Source organism: Centroberyx affinis, unplaced genomic scaffold (genome assembly GCF_046629955.1).
Source record: "Centroberyx affinis isolate AG114_WGS23_722 - 3 ecotype Tasmania unplaced genomic scaffold, CSIRO-AGI_Caff_v1 ptg001883l_1, whole genome shotgun sequence".
Lineage (NCBI taxonomy): Eukaryota > Metazoa > Chordata > Actinopteri > Beryciformes > Berycidae > Centroberyx > Centroberyx affinis.
The window spans coordinates 69,647-95,092 of NW_027280255.1; the positions used below are offsets into that span (position 1 = coordinate 69,647).

The 25,446-nt window shown below is 40.8% G+C and overlaps 2 protein-coding genes and 1 non-coding gene across 3 annotated transcripts; 1 reads left to right on the plus strand and 2 right to left on the minus strand.

Annotated features, from left to right (window-relative positions):
• Positions 1-2,047: 2,047 nt before the first annotated feature.
• Positions 2,048-14,878, minus strand: LOC139653165 (serine hydroxymethyltransferase, mitochondrial-like). The gene is made up of 13 exons (XM_071530131.1): positions 14,874-14,878; positions 13,973-14,075; positions 12,332-12,526; positions 9,465-9,544; positions 7,909-8,109; positions 7,409-7,490; positions 6,770-6,892; positions 6,238-6,377; positions 5,230-5,392; positions 4,868-4,967; positions 3,395-3,550; positions 2,811-2,918; positions 2,048-2,175 (listed from the first exon to the last, which is right to left on the minus strand). The coding sequence occupies exons 1-13, from the start codon at positions 14,876-14,878 to the stop codon at positions 2,048-2,050; spliced, it is 1,584 nt and encodes a 527-aa protein (XP_071386232.1).
• Positions 14,879-15,052: 174 nt separating this feature from the next.
• LOC139653173 (neurexophilin-2-like) lies at positions 15,053-19,740 on the minus strand. The gene is made up of 2 exons (XM_071530141.1): positions 19,660-19,740; positions 15,053-15,940 (listed from the first exon to the last, which is right to left on the minus strand). Exons 1-2 carry the CDS (start codon positions 19,738-19,740, stop codon positions 15,053-15,055), a joined length of 969 nt encoding a protein of 322 aa, XP_071386242.1.
• A 4,042-nt stretch (positions 19,741-23,782) lies between these two features.
• LOC139653179 (U5 spliceosomal RNA) lies at positions 23,783-23,898 on the plus strand. Its single transcript, XR_011695987.1, has one exon. It is a non-coding gene; the product is annotated as a U5 spliceosomal RNA (small nuclear RNA).
• Positions 23,899-25,446: the final 1,548 nt, after the last annotated feature.

The window sequence follows — 25,446 nt, forward strand, 5'->3', positions numbered from 1 at the left end:
TCCCATATGCTCATGTATACAATGAACTGCCCATGATTATCAGCATTATGTAACATAGCAGAAAGAGGCCATGAATAGAGCATCACAAAAAATACAAAACGAAAAATATGAGTGACAGCGCTCTCACTCACCTCATCCTCCTGATTATCTGTGTTTCGTGTTTGTTTACAACTGAGAAATCTCTAATCTCCCAAGGACAAGGACAGTCATTTTTTTTTAGCTAACATTAGGCTTTGCTCAAAGAAAAGAAAATCCAACCCCTTAGCAGAAAACCTGGCTCGGACCCAAGGCCACGCAACATTTTGTTCACATGGGAGAGAACGCCAGCTGTCCATTACTATTGAAAACAAGAAGCTGGAGATATAAGGTTTCTGCAGGACACTGAAATTATATTAAAGTGTTCACTACTTTATAATGGCTATGGTTTCCCTAGAGAAGCTCTGGATCTGCAGCATCTTCCTTTCAGATTGCTGTGATTGTCTGCAGATCAGCTGGACTGTTTTCTTTTTCTGGACAGATTCCCTGAAGTTCACAGTGAGCGGAAATTACTAGAGGAAATGCCAGCAGCTTAACACTGCTTAATGTTTATGAACTCAGATCAGTCCCTTCCCTCCTTCTACTGTACTGTAAACATCATCATCTGCCTCTGTGTGACGTGCACATGCTGTACCCAAACAGGTATTTATTTATAGGACAGTGAGACCAATGCAAGTTACAATAAATGGCTTAAAAGAGTATATTAGATTATAAAACATACAAAACATACAGACAAACTTATAAACAGTGACAATCAATTTTTTTTATTTATTGTGATGATCTATTTACAACATACAATCTTCACAAATGTCGGATGATAACATCAAATCATAACACAAATCAAAGTGTCGAGGATAACAATTCATTTTGCAAGAAAAAGCTTTTTAAAAAAAAACCTTTTGGTTAATGGTTTAGTGAGTGTAACTGAATGTGTGTTTGAGTTTCCACTGTAAGTTTCCCAGAGCCTGCCGGGGACAAAGCCTGACATCAAGGGCCCTGCAGACGACTGAGGGATTAAAAAAAAAAAAAGCCACATAACTGAAACACTTTGGGTCCTTCTTGGCCTTGGGGCATGAGACAACTGTCCTGTTAGGAAAGTGAAAATGTAGAAGACTCAGTGTAGCAACTGGTGATGTAATAACTGCTGGATAATGTAGTCAGCTTACTTGTCAGAATGTCATAAAAAGTCCCTCTGAATGGGTTGAAAACCTGGTAATGGAATAAATTGCAGGATGGTGTAATAAAATCACATTATTACATTAACCGGTGATTATTACTTCATAAGGAGTGTGACATATTTTTAACTGATGATTGTATGATAATACTGACTAATAATGTAATCTCTTGTAAGAGTAAGAGCAATGAAATAGCTCAAGTTATTATATTGTTAATCAAAATGATTACACCATCAGTTAAAAATATGTTACAGACCTTAAAAAGTGATTGTCTGTTAATGTAATGATGTGATGTTACTATATTATGTTGCATTACACAGATATAGTTTTAATCCATTTAGAGCAACATCTATATTACAATTTGACAAGTTTTTACATTGTCCTGCAGTTATTACTCATCAGTTGCTACATGTTGTTCACAGATTCTCCATCTGTGTTGAAGTCAGTCAGTCAGGAAACAAGGGAGGGAGGGAGCGGTTTAACAGAATAGGACGTGGCCACAGAACTGGAATAGATAGAACAGGCTTTCCTGCTGCATCAAATCAACATTCAGGAATGATGGGAGTGGTTAATTTAAAATGGATGTTTGGTCATTTATGTTTGGTAAGGTTGCTGTGGAAATGATCACTGCTGCTGTACAGAGCGCTCAGGTTTCACTGAATGCTCCAGCAGCAACTGACATGAACTTGACAACATTCTGAAACAATGCTCGTTTCCATGGCAACATTATAAAAATTCTATGGCGGCCATTTCAGGCGTTCCAAAGGATGTTACCACGATACACTTCAGGAAATTCCCATTCTATCTGGCCTAATTCTGTAATAAACGTGGCGGTGTCAGTGGTCGGTGAAGCCGGGCATGGGGAAGGGCCTGGCGAACAGCTCCACCCGCTGGCGCAGGTCTGCGATGCGAGACGCTGTCTCTGAGTCCTGCAGCAGGAAGGACTTGAAGCTGGCCAGGTTGCCTGCAGGAAACAGAGGGAGCACAGCAGCATGGTTAGGGGTTTGATTTCTAAATCTGCCTTGGTAAGGCATCCTTCCATGCTGTTAAAATCTGGCTTTCATACTGTGAATCTCTCCTGAGGGGGGCTGTTGCATATACTCAACTCTGTTTAGCTACTAAGTAAAATAATGAATGCATTATCATGTTTGCAAAAAGAACAATGACATTTAGCAAAAACACTATGACTTTTTAATTGTTACAAATATATAACAGATTCGTACAACAGATGTCAATTTCAGTGAATGTAAATGATGTTTGGGAATAAAAGGTTCCAGATCCAAGATCTTAGTCACTCCTTTTTATACTGTAATTTCCAAACATTTCATGTTTCATTTCAAGTTTGTACCTGTAAAAGCATGAGCTTCTAAAGAACTGACAAAAATGAATGATTTTGCCTATTTTTATAATTTTACAATACATTATCAATGGTTCATCTTGGTCATAAAACATTTTCTACATTTGTGGCACTGAGTAAGACAGTGAATCCTAACCTCCCTACTTATTCTATAAGTCACACTGGATAAGAGTGTCAGCTATAGCAAAGCTGGATGTTTCCACAAAACACAAAAAAACACAAAAATATGTCTCTTTTCTCACCAGTCTTCTTCTTCACATCCAGTGCGATGTGGATCCCTTCATCAATAAACTCCACAACCTTCTCAAAGTGGGCCTCCTTGAACTGTCTGGAAGTCAGAGCTGGAGCTCCTGTAAGCAGATGGAAACACAGAAGAAAGAAAGATGAGAACATTTTTTTTTTTTAAAAGTGACGAAATGAGGCCAATCAATGTCATTAAACATAAGAAAGAGGCTGAGATTGTTATGAAATAGAGCTTTGTGTGCATAGTGAGACTCAGGCAGGGTGAGTGACGGGCGGACTGACACAGACAGACAAATATACAGACAGACAGAGGAAAGGGAGCAACATCATAGACACTGACAGAGAGAGAGAGAGAGGGAGAGAGGGAGAGAGAGAGAGAGAGTGAGAGAGAGAGAGAGAGAGAGTGAGAGAGAGAGAGAAGAAAGGCACCAGTATCATGCAGACAGGCAGTCAGGCAGATTGACTGGCTGACAGATTTCACCCGTGCTTCCTTCCTTCCTTCCTTCCTTCCTTCTTGAAGTTCCTGACTAAAAATCATCCATTTACCAACACACAGGATCTGTAAATTCACTAAGCTGAATACCGAGCCTGAGTCCTCCGGGCGTCAGGGCGCTCTTGTCCCCGGGACAGGTGTTCTTGTTGGCGGTGATGGACACCAGCTCCAGCACCCGCTCGGCCCGAGCCCCGTCCATCCCGCGGGGTCGAAGGTCAACCAGGACCAGGTGGTTGTCTGTTCCGCCTGGGAGGAGAGAGAGGGATTTGGTGTTTGTGTTGCGTTGGCAATTCAGTTCAGTTCAGTTCAGTTCAGTTCAGTTCAGTTCAGTTCAGTTCAGTTCAGTTCAATTCAGCCCAGCCCAGCCCAATTCAATTGAATTCAATTCATTTAATTTCAACTCAGTTCAATTAAATTCAGCTCAACTCAACTCAACTCAACTCAACTCAACTCAACTCAACTCAACTCAACCCAACCCAACTCAACTCAACTCAACTCAACTCAACCCAACCCAACCCAACCCAACTCAACTCAACTCAACTCAACTCAACTCAACTCAGCTCAGTTCAGCTCAGTTAAATTCAATTCAACTCAACTCAACTCAACTCAACTCAACTCAACTCAACTCAACTCAACTCAGCTCAGTTCAGCTCAGTTAAATTCAATTCAACTCAACTCAACCCAACCCAACCCAACTCAACTCAACTCAACTCAACTCAACTCAGCTCAGTTCAGCTCAGTTAAATTCAATTCAACTCAACTCAACCCAACCCAACCCAACTCAACTCAACCCAACTCAACTCAACTCAACTCAACTCAACTCAACTCAGCTCAGTTCAGCTCAGTTAAATTCAATTCAACTCAACTCAACTCAACTCAACTCAACTCAACTCAACTCAACTCAACTCAACTCAACTCAACTCAACTCAACTCAACTCAACTCAGTTCAGTTCAGTTCAGTTCAGTTCAGTTCAGTTCAGTTAAATTCAATTCTGTTCTAGTTGTTGGTGAAAGCAGTGGGGAATTTGTTGCTGTTAACAAGGGATAAGTGGGGGATAAATTGCTATTCCCCTTCACTTTCCATTATACTCTTGAGGAAACAACATTGTGCTATGATTTACGTTAACAAAAGTAACGTCAGCATCACACTTTCATTCCTCTTCACATTGTCCCCTGAGTGGAGTGAGTGGAAGACATATTTACATTTACAGAGTTTTCTGTTGCTTGTGGATTTGTTGTGTCTTTTGCTTTATATTTTGCATTTTGTTCCATAAATGTAGGATGGCAAATGTTGACAGTTCAGTAGATAAAATACTGCTGGGTGTTGGTTCCACTTGTGTCATATGTCAGTTTAGACAGGACTGCTACACCCGAGACACTCACAGACTACAGCAGGGATGGGATCAAGAATACAAAAAGCACAAAAAAAGAGAAGGAAAATTGTAATTTCACATTAGAAATGAGTTACAGCTGTGTGTCTGATGAGTTAGGATTTAGCAGAAGCCTAAACAAAAGCATGTCCTTGTTACACAAAACACTCTAACTCTGCAATTCATTTTGTACCTGACACCAGGGTGTAGCCTTTTTTCAGCAGGGCATCAGCCATGGCCTTAGCATTCAGCAGCACTTGAGCAATGTACTGTTTGAACATGGGGGTGGAAGCCTGCAGAGACAGAAACAGAGAGAGAGAGAGAGAGTGAGGGAGAGAGAGAGAGAGAGAGAGAGAGAGAGAGAGAGAGAGAGAGAGAGAGAGAGAGAGAGAGAACCAAATCAAGGACAGGGAAGGAGGGAGAGAGATGTCAATACCAGAGATCAGAGCTTGAGTTTTTTTCACATTCCCAAGGCATTTTCTCCAATGTCCTGTTTTCAGGCTCTGCTGTATAGATAATAGTAATAAATACAATAAATGAAATAGATATGAGAACCTGTTTGAGGGCTACAGCCACCCCAGCAATGGCGTGGTTGTGAGGTCCTCCCTGCAGCGACGGGAACACGGCGAAGTTGACCCTGTCCTGGAGGTCATAGGTCACCTCCCGACCTTTCTTGTCCACAGATCGCACCCCCTTCCGGTAGAAGATCAGACCGGCCCTGCAACACAGGTGACAGGTGTGTTAGAAAGTCATATAGACTCAGACTGTAAGGCGGCTTTTTAGAATTTCACAATGGGCAGTAAACTGTATTTTATCGCATGGTGTCATAGTTTAACACACCATACCATACCATACCATACCATACCATGCCATACCATACAATTCAATATCATGCCATTCCATACCATTTTGTTTTCTATCTTATCACATCAGCTCAAGTCAGGTCAGGTCACGTCACGTCACGCATCACATCGCATCGTATCTTGTATTTGCATGTTAGACTTGTGTATACCTGTATACCTAATATGACAAGTTTGACTTTTATATAATGTGACACAGTGGTTCTCAACGTGGGGTCTGGGGACCACCAGGGGTCCTTTCAGGGGGTTCCAGGGGGTCCACAGCAAATGGATGAATTGTTAAACTTCAGCATTATTTCATTTAACACAATTAGAGAATGTAGAAGAATGACTGTATTGATCATAGTTTCTCTGTTATCTCTCTATTGTATACGATACAGATAGTCATGGAATTCTGGACAAAATCATATCTGACAATAAAAAATATTCTCAGATTTGGGTCAGAGAGACAAAATCTCATCAAATGGGGGTCTGTGGCTCTAATGTGGACTAAATTAGGGTCCTTGATATGAAAAAGGTTGAGAATCACTGATGTAACACATAGAACCAAATCAACGCTTAATCAGATTTGATGTTGAAAGCGTATTCTTGATCAATTTTTAGCATACACTGGACACAAAAATACAAATCCCCCAGAGCTGTCCACCATCATTATGGGTCTATAACAAAAAAGAAAATCTCACAAAACATTCAGTCACCTCACCTGGCTCCACGCAAAGACTTGTGTGTGGTGGAGGTGACCAGGTCGGCATGTTGGAACGGAGAGGGAACGGCTCCTGCTGCCACCAGGCCGCTGATATGAGCCATGTCTGCCAGCAGGTAGGCATTCAGCTCCACACACAGCTGAAACACAGACAGTTGAACATAATAAACATCTCTACCCCCAAAATAAACACCAGAATAGAATAATGTTTTAAATCACTTCTTAAAACACACTTTTATAGACTGGCTTTTATGTAATGCTATGTTTTTTTTTGTATCTTTCCCACTTTTAATCTTCTGTTCTTTCTTAGGTTTTTTTTTAATCTCATTTCATTTTACATATTTATTTATTCTTCTTTTAACCTATTTTCTCTTGTTTGTGTTTCCTATTTTTCATCTCCCCTATGTATTTTGCTATTCTTGCTTTTATGCCTGTCCTGTGAAACACTTTGTAAACTCTGCTTTTAGATAAGTGCTATATAAATAAAGTTTGTATACTGTATAATAGACTTAATTCACCCCATAAGCAGTACCTTCTTCATGCGAGGGTAGTCGAGGAGGCGGGCGTAGGCGCTGGTTCCAGCTATGATGAGTTTGGGTCTGAAGAGACGGGCCGTTTTCTCCAGCTGCTCATAATCTATCAGACCCGTCTGTGGCTGTGAGACGATCCAGGGGGACAGAGATGGAGGGAAGATTCACACAAACAGTGACAGTCAAAACCCCCCAAAAAACGAAAGGCCCAGAAACTAAAATGGAAATCATAGGATTCATTAAAAAAATCAGTCTGATGAAGGTTTGGGCTGCAGGAAGAATGAAGTTAATGTCTGAGCCCTAATGGAATAAAAGCTTTTTAACTTTACACTCCACTTGAGTGCTTTGGACTTCATGATTTTTTTAATACTCCCTTTCCTTTCCTTTCCTTTCCTTTCCTTGATTTTTTGAATAGACCCTTTAATTTCCTTTTCTTTCCTTTCCTTGATTTTTTGAATAACCCCTTCCCTTCCCTTCCCTTTCCTTTCCTTTCCTTCCCTTCCCTTCCCTTTCCTTCCCTTCCCAGAGAGCACCAGTGGAGGTAACACAAAATAACCAAGAACCACAGGCTTCCTTTGACCAATGACAAGCTTAGTTTGAACCTTTATCTTTATTTCCCGAACACTCCCCGAATCACTCACATTCAGTTTGTAGGGCATCGATTCAAAGTAGATGGAGGTGGCCGAGATTCTCTTGGTATCCGTCATGTAGCCGTGGGTTAGACTGAAATGTAGAGGAGTAAAAAAATAAATAAATATATGTATATAACTTATATATATATATATAACTTATTATAATAGAGTCAGGAAGCTCAGCAGGCTCAGCACATTCTATGTACTTGCAACACTGTGAGTTTATTTCCACTCGTTCTTTCTCATCCATCTCACTTGAAGAATCATAATCAGGTAAGCAGTCAAAAAGCAATTAAAAATAAGTTGAAAAGTGAAAAAGCAGTCATAATTATATTTATTCCCTTCAATTGATGGCTTTTTGGTCTTCTCTTAGCCACATTTTTAATACATTTTGACAAGTTATGACATTATCCAGCAGTTATTACATCACCAGTTGCTACAACACCACAACAAACACGATCTGGAGTTCAGTGTCTTTAGTTTAAAGAGATAATGAAACATCCACTCACTGTCCTCCATCGGGCAGATCCAGGCCCATGATGCGGTCGTGAGGCTTCAGGACAGAGGTGTAGGCTGCGAAGTTAGCGGGGGAGCCGGAGTACGGCTGGACGTTGACGCCCCACAGGTCCGGGTTCAGACCGAAGGCAGCGAGCGCTCGCTTCTGACACAGCAGCTCGATCTGGTCCACGACCTCCGCACCGCCGTAATACCTGGGAAGGAACAAGACAAGAGACACCTGTGAACTTCTACTGGGAATTATCTGAAATGTCACAAAGGAACTGATGTATCACTATCAGGTGAAACCATGTTTTAACTTAAATTTAAAGAGTAACCAAACCCCAAACCCAAATCTGTGTAAAGCCTGACATCTAATGGTGAAAAGCAGGGTACTGAACTGGCCATCTGCTATTGGCTGGTCTTTGGTGCCATCTTTGGTGCACCATCACCTGGCACCAAAGATCAGCCAATGGCAGATGGCCAGGCTTCACACAGATTTGGGTTGGGGTTTAGTCACTCTTTAAGGATTAAATGGTTCCCTGTGTTTTTTAACCTTTACTTATCCAAGGAAAGTTGACTGAACACGTTTGCTTTTTTCAGGCTATGCCATGCTACACATTCACACAGTTTAACATTTCCACCTTGGAGCTTCCACAGTGGTTATGTACCTTGCGCAACGGCAGATCAGCAGTGGTTGTAAAGGAAGAGGAGAATGTTACTCATTTACTTCCCCGACCCACCCATATTGTCCCAGCCGGTCTGGGGATTCAAACTGGTGACCTTCCAGTCACAAGCCCACTTCTCTAAACTTTTTAAGAGATTTTATTAGATTTTATGACCCTTGGGCTTGTGAAAACCTTTCAACAGTTTTGTAATCATTGCCTCAATCATTTATCAGGCATTGTAAATTTACAAAAGTGTGTAAATATCAGTCTAAGAAATAAGGCTGGCTTTCATAATTCCTGATAAGTCGTCATTTGGAGTTTTGTGGTTTTTTGTCAGAAAAAAACATGTTAGCTCTTACTGGAGTTGTAGTTGATCATAATTAATTATAAGAAGAGACATTCAGTAGCTACAATTTATCCTCTGAAATGGCCTTGGTCTCTTGATCCTGTGGATTTCACAATTATACTGAGATCACTAAATGTTCTCTAATTTTGCAGCCTCTGCTGGCTCCTTTTTCAGTATCAGCTATTCCAAAATGTTAATTTGTGGTTAATAAGATGTTCAATTAGCATTCTTAGATCATAGGCATAGCATACAGGACATAATGCACATATGTGTATTTTTTTTTGTATTTATGTTTGTTTTATTTGACAACACTTTACAACTTTATACTGAGAAAAGTTCTACACACATAGTTTCTTTTGCTAACTTTGTATTGTGCATCAGTCTAGCACATTAACATCATCACATTAAATGCTGCTGGTATCTTTTGGGCACCCCCCCAGCCATAACCTTAGCACCTACACAACCACTAATGCACATTATCCAAAAAGACAGTGACAGTTTCCCCTACAGTCTCACTGGTTCTGGACAGCGTCTCATCATTAGCCGTCTGGGTTACCTTTGTCCTGGGTATCCTTCAGAGTACTTGTTGTTCAGACAGGAGCCCTGGGCCTCCAGAGCCGCACGGCTGCAGAAGTTCTGACACGACAAACAAGCACAGTGTCAAGATCCAGAGCCATATGCATTTTTTATAATGTTATATATTCAGAACGCTGTCACCATCCAAATATAACCTGTTTTCACCCAGAGAAGGTTGAACACACCTGCTCTTTTTCAGCAAGGCCCGGCTAAGGCCACAGTCTAAACCTGAGTGATATTAAATCGCAGGATCTAGCAGTTTAATTACAAGCTTTTCTTTCACAAAACACTATCACAAAAACAATTAGAGCCACTTAAGCTGCCTAATGTCCCAACATAATCACCATGATATATTAAACATAACCAGTTTGGCTAATTAGGTCATTAATAAAGCTAATTAATGCATTAATTAGTAAATATTTCTGTCAACACACTTTCAAGAAAATATTTTTTCCTCATTACAGCAATATGCAAATTTATGCAGCAAGGTGCTCCAAAATCTAATCAGATCACCTGCTGTATAGGGGGAACCTGTGGTGTAAGTATGAAGTTTCTATTGTGAATTGTTCTTGTGTTAGACAGACAGGCAGGCAGGCAGACAGACAGACAGACAGACAAAATTCATTGAAGGTAATTGGTCAAATCTATTAAAATTTAAAACTCTTACATAAATCATGATGAAAACAATCTCCCAAAAAGCTTGTCACAACCTTTCCTGGAGAGATAGTTCAAAACTTTAACATTACATTCAATAGAAAAAAAGAGTTATACTATAAAGCTATTAGAAGAACTATAGTCAAAATAAGGGGTGAACGTAGAGGAATCTCTGATACTGAACCCCATGGGATTCAACACAGTGTCAAGTCTCCCAAACACACTGGAGAGTCAGAGGGGGAGACGAAACTGCAGAGAGGGAAATGAATGTAAATGAACCCTTCTCTCTCTCTCTCTCTGTCTGTCTTTTTATCCCACTATTACTTCTGCTTATCTTCCTCCTCCCCTCTCTCTCTCAACTCTCTCTCTCTCTGTCATTCCTTTCCCTTGTCTATTGTTTTTTTCCCCTCACTCCCCCACTTATCTCTGCCTCTCTCTCTCCCTCCCTGTCTCTCTCTCTCTCTCTCTCTCTCACACTCTCTCTCACTCTCTCTGTCCTCTTCAACCTCCCCCTCTGTCTTGTGTTATTATCCTAAACCTGCCAGCATTCAGGAATCCCTCAATCATTCCAGTGGGATTTAAACTGTTCCCCCATGTGGCACAAAAAACTCTCTCTCTCTCTCTCTTTCTCTGTCTCTCTCTCTCTCTCTCTCTCTCTCTCTCTCAGTATTTCAAAACATTATACCCTCTACTCCCGCCCCCTACAATTGCCCCTCCTCCTCCTGCTGCACTGTCTCAACTTAAAAAGAAGAGATCAATGGCGGAAATCAATGAGGGAATCTAATGGGATCATTTTGACTGTGTTTCCTGAAGAAAAAAAAGAAGGGAGGGTGGCTGGTGGGGTGTGTGTGTGTGTGTGTGTGTGTGTGTGTGTGTGTGTGTGTGTCTCCGTCGGGAGCCGGCCTGCAGCAGCAACTGACTGACAGCACATGCACAAGTAGGTGAAAATCTTTCAGATGTTATCATGACTGATAGTGCTGTGGGTTTGTAATTGTCGGAGAATAAAAGAATGAAAGCGCCCCTTCATCTCCCACAGCTTCCACTTAAATGAAATCAGTGACTTGTGAGGGAAGATGCAGCAGAAATCTCGGGGAATTCTCTGAAGAAAACTGTTAAATCCGAGAAACCGAGACGCTCTGGTGATTCGCTGCTGTTTTGACGAAGCGGTTTAGTTTGTGTTTTCCTGCTTGCTGTCTCAACATCATCCTTCTCTCTTTACACGGTGAGTTCAAGCACAAAGTGACTGAATGCTGAACGTTTATTGGGAGAGTGATTTGTTTAGACCGCTGACTGTCACATATCTTGCAGTGACCTTTTGGTTGAAATGGTTTTCTGGCACAACTTCGCCCCATTTACAAAGAGCTTACTGCCTTTCAAGGTGCTCATATTTGAGGTATAAAGGCGCCGGTACAGATAAGAAATAGTGAAAAATTACAAAGTTCAGGAAATTTATTTGAGGTCTGCATACAAACACAAATCTTCCTCTGTGCCACATTTTATAGACGTTGAACACCTCCCACTATTTAAATTGCCTTCTGAGTTTCACTTTAAAAGTTTTCCCAGAAGTAATCCTCTAATTCTTTACAAGTTCAGAATTTTTAGGTAAGGTAACAGAATACAGTTACATTTTTTCTGTACTTAGACAATGTAATGTTGTTACAAGTATTATTTTACTACCGAACCCTTACTGTGTTACTATCTGAGATTACACATATTGTTATATATGATCAATACTGAATATCATAAAATGCTAAAGGTTCCTTTCAGGTGGTATTTGATGTGTAACATGTCATCGTAATACAGATACATTATGATTGAATGTATTTGATTTGTTTAACTGTCTTTTATTTGATTCATAATGTTTGATTTATAATGTTTAGCGAGTCGAGACAAACTCTCTTAGAAGTGGAATTTCTGCCTGTTTCCTTACAGCTGGGTGACATTCAAATTCCAACTCCAGGAATTTAATTGGAATTTATCATGCATTTTCAGTTCAATTCATGAATGGCCTCAACCCTGATCAATATATCTCTGTGTCAAAACCACAAAAGATATACTTGATGAATAAAGTGATTTCGATTCTGATTCTGGTTCTCTCTCCCTGTCACTCTCACTCAATCACATGCTCGCTCTCTCTCTCTCTCTCTCTCTCTCTCTCTCTCTCTCTCTCTCTCTCTCTCTCCCTCTCCTCACCTCTGATGCGATGAGCTCCAGCCCCCGGCACTGCCTGTCCTTCTCCTGCTGCAGGAGGCTCCACATCTCCGGGTCGTCCTGGGCCAGGCTGTCCTGTCCCGTCCAGCCCCCGGCGCTGCTGAGGCCTCTCCTGGACACCTCCGCCGTGATCTGCCCCTCTCGGCCCACACATCCCGGAGCCCTGAGGAGGAGGGGCTGAAGAGGGGAGGAACAGTAGAAATATGACAATTTCCAAAAAAAGTAAACTCTCCAAACAAGAGTCATTTAATTTGATGGATTATCTACTTCTTAAATGCTGGTTATAAAACAGTTTTAAAAAGACTTCTGATTTGACAAGCTTAGGAATATTGCATCCCTTATTGCAGTTGCTTGCTGTGTCACTTACTGTTGCTAAAATTTAAGCCGTATTTGGACAGACAGAGAGATGAAACGTTGTGTTGTGCTTCTCTAAAACTGCTCTGTTTAACTGCTCTATGTTTATAAAAACCTCATGAGGAGACATATGGCAATTCACAGGATCTGATGTAGCTAACTCTCCATTGTGCTATAAACTGCCTGTGCACAAAAAAAAAAAGAAGAAAAAAAAAGAGAAAGTTTTTTGAGGAGTTTTTGTTGTTGTTGTCCAAGATTGCTCCTTTGGTGTCTTTTGAAAACCTCATGAAGAGTTTGCCTGTGCGAAAACACTTTCATCACTCAAAATTATAATACTTTGCACCGGGGGTTTTGGAGACAAGGGAGTTAGAATAATGTGTCTTTTGAAGTTCTAAACAATCCATTAAATGAAAGGCAGTGAAAAACCAAACGTGTTATTCAGCAGAGCAGTTATGGAAAACCTTGGACATGAAAAACGTATAAATGTAGGCTGGCCAGACAGGGAGCTGTCTGGCCAGCTATTAGCTATCAGGGTCGTGTTTGCTGAAGCCAGGTTGAAGCTGCATGACAGTTACGTAACTATGTGTTACTTTGGCCTAATAGAGAGATTACTGTTCAACCATAGATTGGTGTTTAAACAAGTCTCTGTTAATTACGTCTTTTGAGCCTTGAGTACATGACGTCTTGCGTAAACCAGAGACTGTACTGTCGACTTTCCTTGAACAACAGAAAAACATTCTGGGACAAACAGTTGTATTCTTTTCTGTTTTAACGAGCTTGTTTGTGTAAACTTGCTCTCAGATGAATAAGATGTACACAGAGATTATTATCATAGGTATCTGGAAAAACACTTATGCAATTGGATTGATAAATTGGAAAATCCTTTACAAAAAAATAACACAACGCACATCTTTTGATCAGACAACTCAATCAAGGTTACCTGGGGTGACAAGCTGACCTAGTTTGCAGTAATAAGCCCTTTAGTTACAACTGTTCTTTGGAGCTGGGAGGAAAAATCTTTCAACATTGATATGTGCGACCTGTATGTATAATTCAACAGAAAAACAACTAATAATTATCTCAGGCAAGCAGGAAATTGACAGTTCATCTACTGTAACTGCTGCTGTTGTGTAAAGCAGGCCTCATATACAGCTACAACTACAACTTGAGGTTTTGTGCAAATGACTGAAGGAATGAAAAGGAATTACATCAAAGCCGCTTCACTTACAAAGCTGTAAAAAAGTTAAATAAGCAAAGTAATATACTCACCCGTAATGTTTGCCGTAGTGACAGAGAAAACATGTCTAGGATAGCTGATGGCTGCAAAGGGAGAAAACTTTTCAAGGTGCAAAGGGTGAAAGTGAAATCGATACTGGGTGGGAGCCAAGGACATGCGCACCACGTTTCACTGATAAAACCGACTATTATTAGCTGTAGTAAATCATTTGTTTCATCTCACACTTTTCAACGTTCTTATCAGTCCTTTGGAAAGGCAATCATATCTGATCAATCATAGCTCCTCATTTAGAAGAGCTAGGAAGCTTCCTTTGTGCCAATGTGGGCCACTGTACAGTGAATGTGGAATGAATTAAAAAATAATACAAATCCAACTATATAAATCATGGTCTGGTGATCTATGGATACAGTTTTTGTCACCCATCACTGCACATATAATTTACAAACAAATTTAGTATATTATACAACTATATTCAGTATATTCTATTAAAGCTTTGTTCCCAAATCTTGAACAGAACAATTTGAATGGTTTCATCCCAAAATGCTGTGTATCCATTTAGGGCAAAAAATGGCTACTACTACAAATCAAAAATACAGGTGATTGTATCCTTAAAGACATATCTGTTTTGTAAGAAAACATCTTCAGATGACTCATAGCTTTGTTAATAATGCATAATGTGCTTTAGAGTATAGATAGTGGATATCTCATTTTGGAATGAAAGTCTTCAGTTCAATCGATGCATAATCAGAAAACAGAATTCATAAAACACTATACACTACACTTATGGGTGTGTTAATATACAATGTTAATATGTACAAGATCAAGTCATTGCATTCTTTAAAAACAATGTGTTACTTTCAGTAGATGTGTGAGCGTAGTTTGGGACAAACACACATCTTGTCAGACTTTTTTGTGCTGCTGTTAACACATTACCACATTTTGTCCCAAACTACACTCACTGACATGTTGAAAAACTGGTTATTAACAGTGTACAATAACTTTTATATCTCAATCTCAGATGTATGTTGAAAATGAGCACATGATTTTGAAGGGTGTGTGTATGACAACTTGATTTCTGACGTCTCAATTTCAGAGTCACTGCCCAGAGTCCGTCATCCAAAGTGCTGCTGGTGCTGGTCCGTCTGAAAGTTATGGTCTGGACAAACTTTCTGCACCAGCCTATAGTCAGTGCCGGTGAACGCGATGAAGATGCATATAACTTTGAAGGGTTTGGCGCAGATCCAGGCCGCCTGGGACTGGGTGTTCTCGGAGTAGCAGGTCTGCCCCGGGTCGTACATGCAGGGCTTTGTCTTCTTGGACCGGTTGGTTCTCTGGTACTCGACCCGGCAGTTGAGTTCTGTCACCATCATCATCTCCTGCTGCTGCTGCTGCTTCTGCTGGTCGGGGGAGGCGGAGCTGGTGGACTGAGGCGGGTTCTGGAACTGGAACTCCGGAACCGGAACCGGAACCGGGTTCTCAGCGTGAGCGCTCTGAGGCTCCAGCACCTCCCACCCCACGGCTTTGGAGGGCGGGACGATGCTGACGGATATGTTCCCCAGGCGGGACGAGTTGTGGCGGAAATAGACGCTGAACGTCCCGTTGATGTGGTCGACGATCTTCCCCGTCACCAGGAGGCTGAACTTCACCGTCTTCACGTTGAAGTAGAAGTCGCCCCAGCCGAGGATCTTCTTGGCCTTCGAGGGCGTTTTCGCGGGAGGTTTGGGTTTGGGAGGAGGAGCGGAGCGGTACATGTACTGATCCAGGGCTTGGGAGAAGTTCTGGGGCCGGCCGTACGGGCCGAGGGAGCCGTAGGCGGGAGATTTGGGTTTGGTGGAGATGATCTGTAAGTCTTTGGAGAGGTGTTTGACCTTCAGCGCGGCTCCGGTAGCTTCTTCTCCTCTTCCTCCTTCCTCCGTCGCTACTTCATAGGGAGGAGAGCGAGGGACTGGGTTGAAGGGAGGGAGGTCCTGGTAGTCCAAGGGCTTGGCTGTTTCTTGGACCTGCAGAGAGCATGACATGAATGAAGGACAGATTACATTTTTTGTAGCCTATTATTTTATGTACATTTTATATTTGTCTTATTTGAAGTGTGGACAAGAAGGGAGAGGTATTATGTTTAAGTGAAATAGTGCCTCTTTTTTGTCAAAGTCCATCTTAGTTTGGATGTCTAGTACATGTTGTATATCTGTATTACTTATCTTTTAAGATTTTGTCTTTTTTGTGATACAATAGTTTATTTTTTCTCTGTTCGGTTTCATGCGAACAGTGTCTTATAAGCATGGCATTTCTGACAGACTTCATTCAAATAGTAGTCAACAATAATTCTTAAATGGTAAGAATTTTGCAGGGAGTACCAAATTTGTGTAGGTTTGCCATATCAGGGTAATTCAGATAGTGTCGGGTAAGGTTTCAGTGACACAAAAGTAAACAAAATTTACTTTCAAATAACATCCCTAGCACCTTGTTCCATGTAGCAAACCCCATTCACCATAAAGGTTACTTGGAAATACTACACGGCAAAATCGTAAGTGTTAATTTAACTCTGAGAGCATAATATAAATCCACATCCATCAGAGTTAATTTAATACTTTTAGACAGTTTTGAACACCACATTAACACAATATATCAGCTCATTGAACTGACGAACAACTCTCCAATCAACACCTGTCAACTCCAAATAAATATCATAGGAAAATTAGCTGTGTACAGTATTCAGCAGAAAGTGACAGGAAAGATGAAAGCGAGAAAGTTCCCCAGGACCACCAGGACGACCGCACATGAAGGACAGTTTTACTGTAGCAACGTGACAAGATAACAGTCAATCGATTAAAATAATTATGTCTCGGTGTTTCTGGTCCTTGGAATGAGAAGGACTTGGAATTGACTGTGATCAATAGGTCAGCTGCTTCAGGCAAGGACTAAGGATGAACACACACACTTACTGTGGGACTAATGAGGAATACGCACACACACACACACACACACACACACACACACACACACATACACACGCACACACACCCACACACACACCCACACACACACACACACACGCACAATCACATTCATATTCCTGCTTTTTTTCCCCATCTCATAATGTTGAACTCTGAACAAATTGCCTACTAAATATAACTAAGTGTCAAATATGTGCGTAAGTGTGTCTCAAAAGGAAATGTGGAGAAACAAATTACTAATTAGACTGTAGCAAATATAGTGAATATGGCGAGTGGGTGCTCTATAAAAATAGACATTAGTCGGAGTAGTAGTAGTAGTAGCAGTAGTAGTAACAGTAGTAGTATTAGTACTTGCAGTACTTTGCAGAATACATCAGAAAGATACAATTACAATTTGTCTTGACTGTTCTCCTTGGTTAAGAAAATAGCACAGCATAAAATAAATTCAGGAAAGGAGTTCGAGTGTGAGACTGAAGTGTGTATTTGGAGGGATGAAGCAGCTTATTATAAGCCAGACAGCCACCTGCTGCTGTCGCCATTAAAGGCACCAATCCTAATAAGTCCAGTCATTAGTGAAGGCGTTTAAGTGACTCTTCTATCAATCTGATATTTCTGAAAGTCACAGCGCAGTCGGTGTCAGGGCAGTAACGTGTTCAAATACAACAACGCACACACACACACACACACACACACACCTAAGTAATCAACAAATACTGATTGCACAAAATATTTGGGTCTCCTGACTGAGCAGGTGAATCCAGGTGAAAGCTTTTACTTTTTCCTATTAAAACCACGTCACTTTTAAAATGGATTTGTAGGTATAGGGTGGGACAGATGTTTTTTTGGTTATTTTTACGTTTTTATTAGATAGTACAATGTAGAAAGAGACAGGAAAGACTGGGAGAGAGAGGGGGATGCCATGCGACAAAGGTCCCAGGCTGGATTTGAACCCTGAATGTTGCTTTTACAGACCACTGAGCCACCCGGACGACTCCAAGTTTTTAAGCCTTTAGAGAATTAAAACATTTGTTATGCAAAGATGATGTTTTGCAGATTCATTGTTTAGGACTCGATTTCTAGCTCTATTACTGTAATGCGGCGGAGGGAGAGAGAGAGAGGTGTTGGGTAAATCTCCTCCAGATTTTTGGGTAAACATCTCTGAGGAAATCATTATTTCTTGCCAACAAGTGGGATCATATCACCCACCCCACCTACTCCGCCCACCCCCTGCACCCCCTTCCTCTCCACCCCCCCTCCATGCCACTCTCTGCCTCCTGTAACCAGCAAGGTGAGCTCCAGCTGTGCCTATTGTTATGAGCCTAAATCTCCAGCGCTGTGCTGTTCTCACCTGCTCTAATTGGAGCCCACTGTGTGACAGCCGTGTCAGTGGCTCCGTGTCAAGATGCCAGCACACTGACTGCAACTGAGCAACAGCGGTGGAGCGAATGCAAGCACACCACCTGTGCAAAACCACCTGCAGAGAAAAAACTGAGAACCGTAATTGTGTTTTTAAGGACACAGAGTACATCGCCGCCGTTGGGTGAAAAGACTCTACCTCAAAAATGTCATTTTATCCCCCAAGACTTAACAAAGAAACAGCCTTTTTTGGACTGAGGACTATGCCTCTCTTTGAAATGAATTCTGAAAGGGTTTCCAAAGTCTCAGGGTCATAAAACTTTCTGAAACCAAAAAGGGCTGTGTAATATTTCAGTTCAAGTAATAAAAATCTTCATAACAGGAGCTATGAGGTTTTCATATTAAGTTGGAGCTCTTGTAGTGTGCGGCTCTTGCAGCACGCGGTCAAAATGAATAAAGTTAAATTAAAGACAGAAGATTAAAGCAGATTAAATAATGGCTACAATAATGGCTGAAAGAGAGATTAGAGCGAATGAAACATCATTTCTAGAATGCTTTATATCCATTTTGGGGGAAAAAATCATTGCTTGAAGTTCACCATCCAATACTACGATCCAGTCTGTTAAGACATTATACCATCTCAAGTTTAAATATCCTTTAAAAAGTACCATAATTTGTATTAATTTTGAGCTATAAATCATTTGTAATGTGTCACTTTGTTCAAGTGGTAGATAGATATCTCATTTTGGAACAAAACCTCAAATGGTTTAAAATAGATTGTTGGTAATAATCCCCTTTTAGGTGATAACAGTTGAATTGGGTGAGGAACCAGTAACCTTTGGGTAACTCGTCCCCAAAGCCATGATTCTGCGCTATCAGCTTCATCTTCATCATCAAACCTCCTCAGTTTAAACACAGAAGGAGTATTATCAGTGATCTGCACCTGTAGCCTGTGGCAAGAATTAAGATGATTGTTTCAGATTATGTGTGGGAGTGTATGGAGTTTATACATCATGTTTTTTTTTTTTCTTCTTCTCAGTTTGCAGAGTGGTTTAGAGCAACAAATCAACACATGGACCAGGTTTAGATCGATCTCTCTCTCTCTCTCTCTCTCTCTCACCACCAAACGCATTTAAGAGAGACACCAAACATTTGAGACTGAAAAAAACATCACTGCTTTCTGTGATTATGCAACAAACCTGCAATATGATGAACAGTGACAGACCTTGGGGCGGCATTTGAGGGGGGAATTCATTGACATAAATTAAAATTATGTCATGTTATCCCTCTACTTAACTGTACAACGTAAGTAAAGCTGGAGGACGACAACACTCCGCCTCGCCGCAATGCTACCCCCTTTTGTTAATTACGAGCAAAAACAAGCGCAGGGATCTAAGCAGAGATCTTACCGTTGTCGGCAGCAGCCACAGACAGGTGATGGCAAAGTTCAAACACAGCGCCCTCATCTTGCAGCAGCAGCGATTCTCCATCCAGAGTGACAAATTGTCTTTTTTTTAATATATATATAGGCTGTGTGCCCGTTTAAAGTGGGATTTACTGAGACAAAGCCGAGTCAGAAAACAACCCACTTCAAAAGTAGGAAACACATTCCGCGCAGTGAAAGACACGACTCAAAAAAACAGAAAGCCCCAAAAGATCTGGTGGGAATATCGAGAGAGTGGATCCTCAACTCAGTGCTGCTTCTTTCTCTCTCTCTCTCTCTCTCTCTCTCTCTCTCTCTCTCTCTCTCTCTCTCTATACAGCCCCCTCTCCACACAACATTCACTCACTCTCTCTCTCACACACACACACACACACACACACACACACTGGCTTGCCTTTGAAATATCATGGTAACACGAAAAAAAAGAAAGAAAAGAAAACAGAAACAGCCCCGGGAAAATCTTGCTCAGTACGAATTAATCAAGGGAAAATAATTCGAATAATTTGTGGTAATTGGTAACGTTTGGACGTTTGGAATAGACAAGACAGGGCGCGCGTTGCACACACGCACACACACCCATACGCACACACACACACACACGCACACACACACACACGCACGCACCATTCTGAGGGATAAAGAAGCCCATGATATGCCTGCTGGTAATACACTGTGCTCTGCCTCCCTGCTCATTTTCACCACCTGGCCGGCCCTTATTATGACTCGTCAACCCGGAAAAAGGCGCTCTCAGGCGGGCACAGTTTGACAGCCCTCCCCGCTGTCCCCATACTTTAGCCACAGGGATGCTGACAAAATGACAAGCGCTCTCCCCGGGAAATGTAAAAATCACTGACAAGCCTGGTGGATTTTCCGCCGCCTTCTTAGCCTATCAGGGAAATTTCCAGCTGACAAATCACACTCTTGCTAATCAACCGGACAAGTTGTCTTGTGCAAACTATTAGAAAGGAGCATTATCATAAGAGCCGGAGATGTGCACACAGACCTTATGAGCTACAGGTTTTGATAGAACAGGCTGGAGAAACACACATACAGGCAAACCTAAGCAGTTTTACCGATCCTGGGTTTTTTATTTTTATCATGTATTTGTTCCCTGTGCCTCTCTGTTTTATGCTTATTGTCTACAGTGACATTATCTAATAACAATACGAAAAAGAACTATATCTTATAAGACATTTTAGATGGGTATTCTACTATACAAATATTGCATAGTAAATATTGTATTGTATAGGAATTCTATAGCAACATTAAAGTGATAACATATGAGATTAACACATAATATTAAGTACAACTTGCTACTGAGCACCACAGACAGTAGAAGTAGGCCTACCTATAAATATATTATATGAATGTTGCTTTTAAATGTTGGCCATGTGGGCTACCAAGCCATGCAGGGACCTCATGACAAACCACTGTGGAAAATGTTTTTTTCAGCAGCTGTGCACGTGAATTGCACCAGCCTAATTAACCAATGGGACGCCTGCAGTTTCTAGAGGAGTTCAGTGCCATCTATCGGAAGTTTATAGCAGCCTTAGGGGATTTTTTTTCTCTTTGAAACACATCTCGCACGGTTAAAAGTTCAAGTGTTACAATTTCTGAGCGGATGTAGGCGATGGCTGCAAGATGCATCATGATTTTAAACTGTAGCCTATATTTACATCGGGGTAGTTGTGTCTGCAGTTTTGTTGAGAGTCCATCGACTCCAATTAAGACATGAATCCCTAATAGCCACAGAAAGTTGGTGTGCTGGACTTGGAATGGACACTGCCATACATGAAGTAAGTTTCTGTTTTTTTTTTTTTTTCAGCAGCTATAGCCTTAATACTAGATGTGTCATGAATGAGATTGAGTCTGAGGCTACCTGTTGCCTTCAGAACTGCTTCCGTCCCCAGAGGAAATGTGCCATACAAGTCCTGAACTGTGTGCAGTGGGATACTGGTCCTTTCTTCAATTAGGAAAGCCTCCAGTTCTTGGAGGAGGGATGAAGGAGGAGGAAATCTATATACTCTGCACTCCAGTACTTTCCATAAAGGTCCAGTGATTTCATTTGATCTGGTGATTGTGAAGGCCATGTTCAATAAACCACTTCTGAATTAGTATGTACTGAGATATGGGAACATCATGCGGGAACAGTGTTTGCACCATACACCCTGTCAAATGGACCAATCATCAGACCCTAATGACTCACACAAGATCTAGATCCACCACCATGTTTAACAGTTGACAACATGGGTTGAAGGCGTCCTTTGGCTTCTTTCAACCCCTTCTCATGCAGGAAAAAATATGAAGCATGACTCAGTAGATTATATTACTTTTTCCCATTGCTCAGAGGTCCAGGTTTTGTATGCATTATGGTGCGTTGGCCTCAGATGTGCCATAAAAAAACAGATAGTTGTTAAGTTCATGACTTGGCCTACACGTTTGAGGCTGCCGTTTCGTCCGTCTAGACTGTGAGCTTCAACTTGAGCCCAGTGTTTTTCTTTGCTGATGCAGTTTGTATTTGGCATATAGCCTACTGTCATGTTTTTTAAGGTTATTCACTTTGCCACATTAAATGATTTTGCAGTTTTGTGATATAGTGAACCGTCCGTTCAGGCACAGACTGTGTGTGTGTGTGTGTGTGTGTGTGTGTGTGTGTGTGTGTGCGCGCGTTTGAAAGCACAGCTAAAAGTTGTGATTATCAGACCTCCCTTTTAAAGCTGACACTTACTGCTAATTAGCATTTAACTTAATATGTCTCGACTGTGGCTCCCTTTGTAGTTGGGATTCAGTTATTTCAAAGTCCCTTTTCATGTTTCCATTTCCTTATTTGTTTTTTTCTTTGACAACGTATGAATTTATAATTCTGTGTTTGTGTGTTGAGGGGACTGTATCCTGTTTTACCCTCCACTTTCAGGCTGCATGTCGTTGTTTACACCCAGTTTCTTGCCTCCGCCCCCTCTCTCTTTTCTTACTTGAGTTAAGCTTTGGCAACTTGGCCCGGAGGCTGCAGCGTTTTGTAAAAATGAGGCTGCTTACAATGTGAGCCTGATCCGAAGATTAATCTACATGCTAAATAGATTTTCGCTGCACGGATTTCCATGGCATAATATAACGTCGGGCTCATCTCAATCTCATGCATTCAGGTTTGTATTGAGAGCAGAGAGCCTGCAAAGATCAGAAATTGAACCAAAGATATTATAAACCAGTGGTTCAAGAGCACTATTCCAGCCTCTAGAAACACGTCCACTAGTACGGAAGATCTCACTCTACACAAAATATTTGGCAAAAAAGTCTGGGTTGTTTTAGATAGTAAGGTTATGGATCATAGGCCAACTGTCATAAAGTCACGAGTATAATTACAAGTTTATTAGTTAAACGAATCGCTAGTTAGCCAGTAAGTAGCTTCCGATATTCATATCATACTGCGCAAGTGCGAAACGGCAACGGCCACATAAACGGTGTTTTTACCAACTTCAATACACTTTTAACGCGCGGTACGTAGTCAGTAGTTTACCAAGAAACTGCATATTTCGGTAGGATATAGAAATATAATGTTCACAACGCTCAATTACAGATGTTAGACGAAATATTTTGACATCCTAAGGTGGAACGGAGCGCGATTGTACTCTTGATTGTATTTTATTCTCTGTCTAAAAGAAAGGGGGTAGTAGTGCGCATGCGTACAGCCCTGTATGAAACGAAAAAGTTGCATTTCACTGAATTTTGGTGTAAACATCCCACTTTCACCTGTATCCGTTTGTTCAAGCGCTACCTAAACAATTACATTAGCTTCAGCGAAAGGAAACGGGGAGTATTTTATAGGAAAAACGTTTCATTTAAAAAAGCAAAGGCGTGGTCGCCATATTCCCATAATGCAAAGCGCATATGTAGCAGTTAGCTTTAGTTTAAAATTATCCTTTTCCTAAATCATTTCGATGACTTTCACTTAGACATGAACTTCTATTACATATCCCAAGAAGAAATTAGTTATTTTGTGCTACTTTTAAAAGTTAGGCTAACTGATAAACCGTCACCGAGGCTGGTAAGACGGAGAATGGGGTCGGATCCTTACACTACGTTTCTTCAGTACACTCTTGTTTCTCTTCAGATCGTATAAATCTTTCGCCTTTTACTAAAGATTTCCGTGGAGAGGAACATTATGAGTTTCAACTAATTTTTTGATGCCCTGCCTAACGGCGGGGCTTCCTTCCCTGTCAAATAAAATACATTTAGTATATCAATAACGGCATGTATAGTGTCGTTATGCCAACAGTGAGGATTACGTCATACTGTAGACTGAGAACTAGTAATTTATTGGTATGTAATAAATGCATGTTATGTTAGGATCCACTCTTCTACAATAGGGTTCTTTGTATCCCGTTTGCTAATTGTTCTGTTTTGGGAGAAATAAATATATGGGAGAAATAAAGAGACATTTTAATAGATTCCTGGCATACTTTAAGAACTATTGTCATGATTTAGTAAACGTTTAAAGGAAAAACTAAAAAGACTAAATATTTAGTCTCTTTACAACCTATTAAACTATATGCCCTTTCCCATGTTTTTTTCCCCCCCCTTTTCCCCTCCTCCTTTTATCCATTTTCATCTTTGTACCCCAAAGTGAACTATGGAAGGAACATTTTAAATAAAGGTGTTTTCTCGCGTTACAAAGCCGCGAGAGCGCGCTTCTGCTCCTGTAGTCTTCCCGGTGCATCACGGCAGCTAGGCTTCCACTCAAAATTGTTTTCATAACATCAACTGCTTGTACATGTTATTGTAAATAGTTTATATACGTATTTGTTGTTTGTTGATACTGTTCTTAAAAATGTCCCATTGCGTTCTCGTTAGCTAGCTAGCGTTAGCTTGTTTTCATGTATCCGCACCACGGTGTGCTGCTTCGCCCCGGGATGCAGCCGTCGGAGCGGCCGTACGTGGCTGCTCCTTACCGGTTCCCTGTCGACGGTGTGAAGAGGAGACGGTGGGCCCGGTTGATAAGGTAACATAACAACAGTGTTGTCACGTGTGCATCACGTTAGCCACGTCAATAATGTCACGTTATCCAGTACTACACGGGAAAGTAGGAAACAGTAACACGTATAGTCTGCCACGAAAGTAAAATCTTGTTTTACCGAGTTTCTATGGGCATGAAAACATAGCAGGACATTAACTAGGGCTTCTGTAAACAGCTGGCACTCGGGATCTGTCTCACTCCAATATCAACGAGCTGCATCGTGTTGGTGTCTTAGGGATTTAACTATAAATGATTCAGATTTGCAGTGCAATGATGAGTTCACTGATTTGTTGATTCAGCAAATGATTCCAAACATTTGAGTAACTAATGGATGCAATACTCAAAATCATGAAATAAAAAGGGTGACAGTCACTGACAACTTTAAAGTATCATTTTAGGTAACACTTTATAATAACCATCATTAATAAATGGTAAATTGATAGTTAATTAAACTTAAGTTAATAGTTATTTTACTGTTAACAAACAATGAAATGATCATTAATAATGTTTACTAATTATTAGTAATGCTATAATTTGTTATTTTATCATTTGTTTGTGTAATATAAAATCATTTGTTTATAAATTATATATTGTATCATAGCTGATAAGAGACGGTAAAAAGGGTAAAAAGCTATGATACAATATATAATTTATAAACAAATGATTTTATATTATTATTACAAACGAATGATAAAATAACATAAATTATAGCATTACTAATAATTAGTAAACATTATTAAT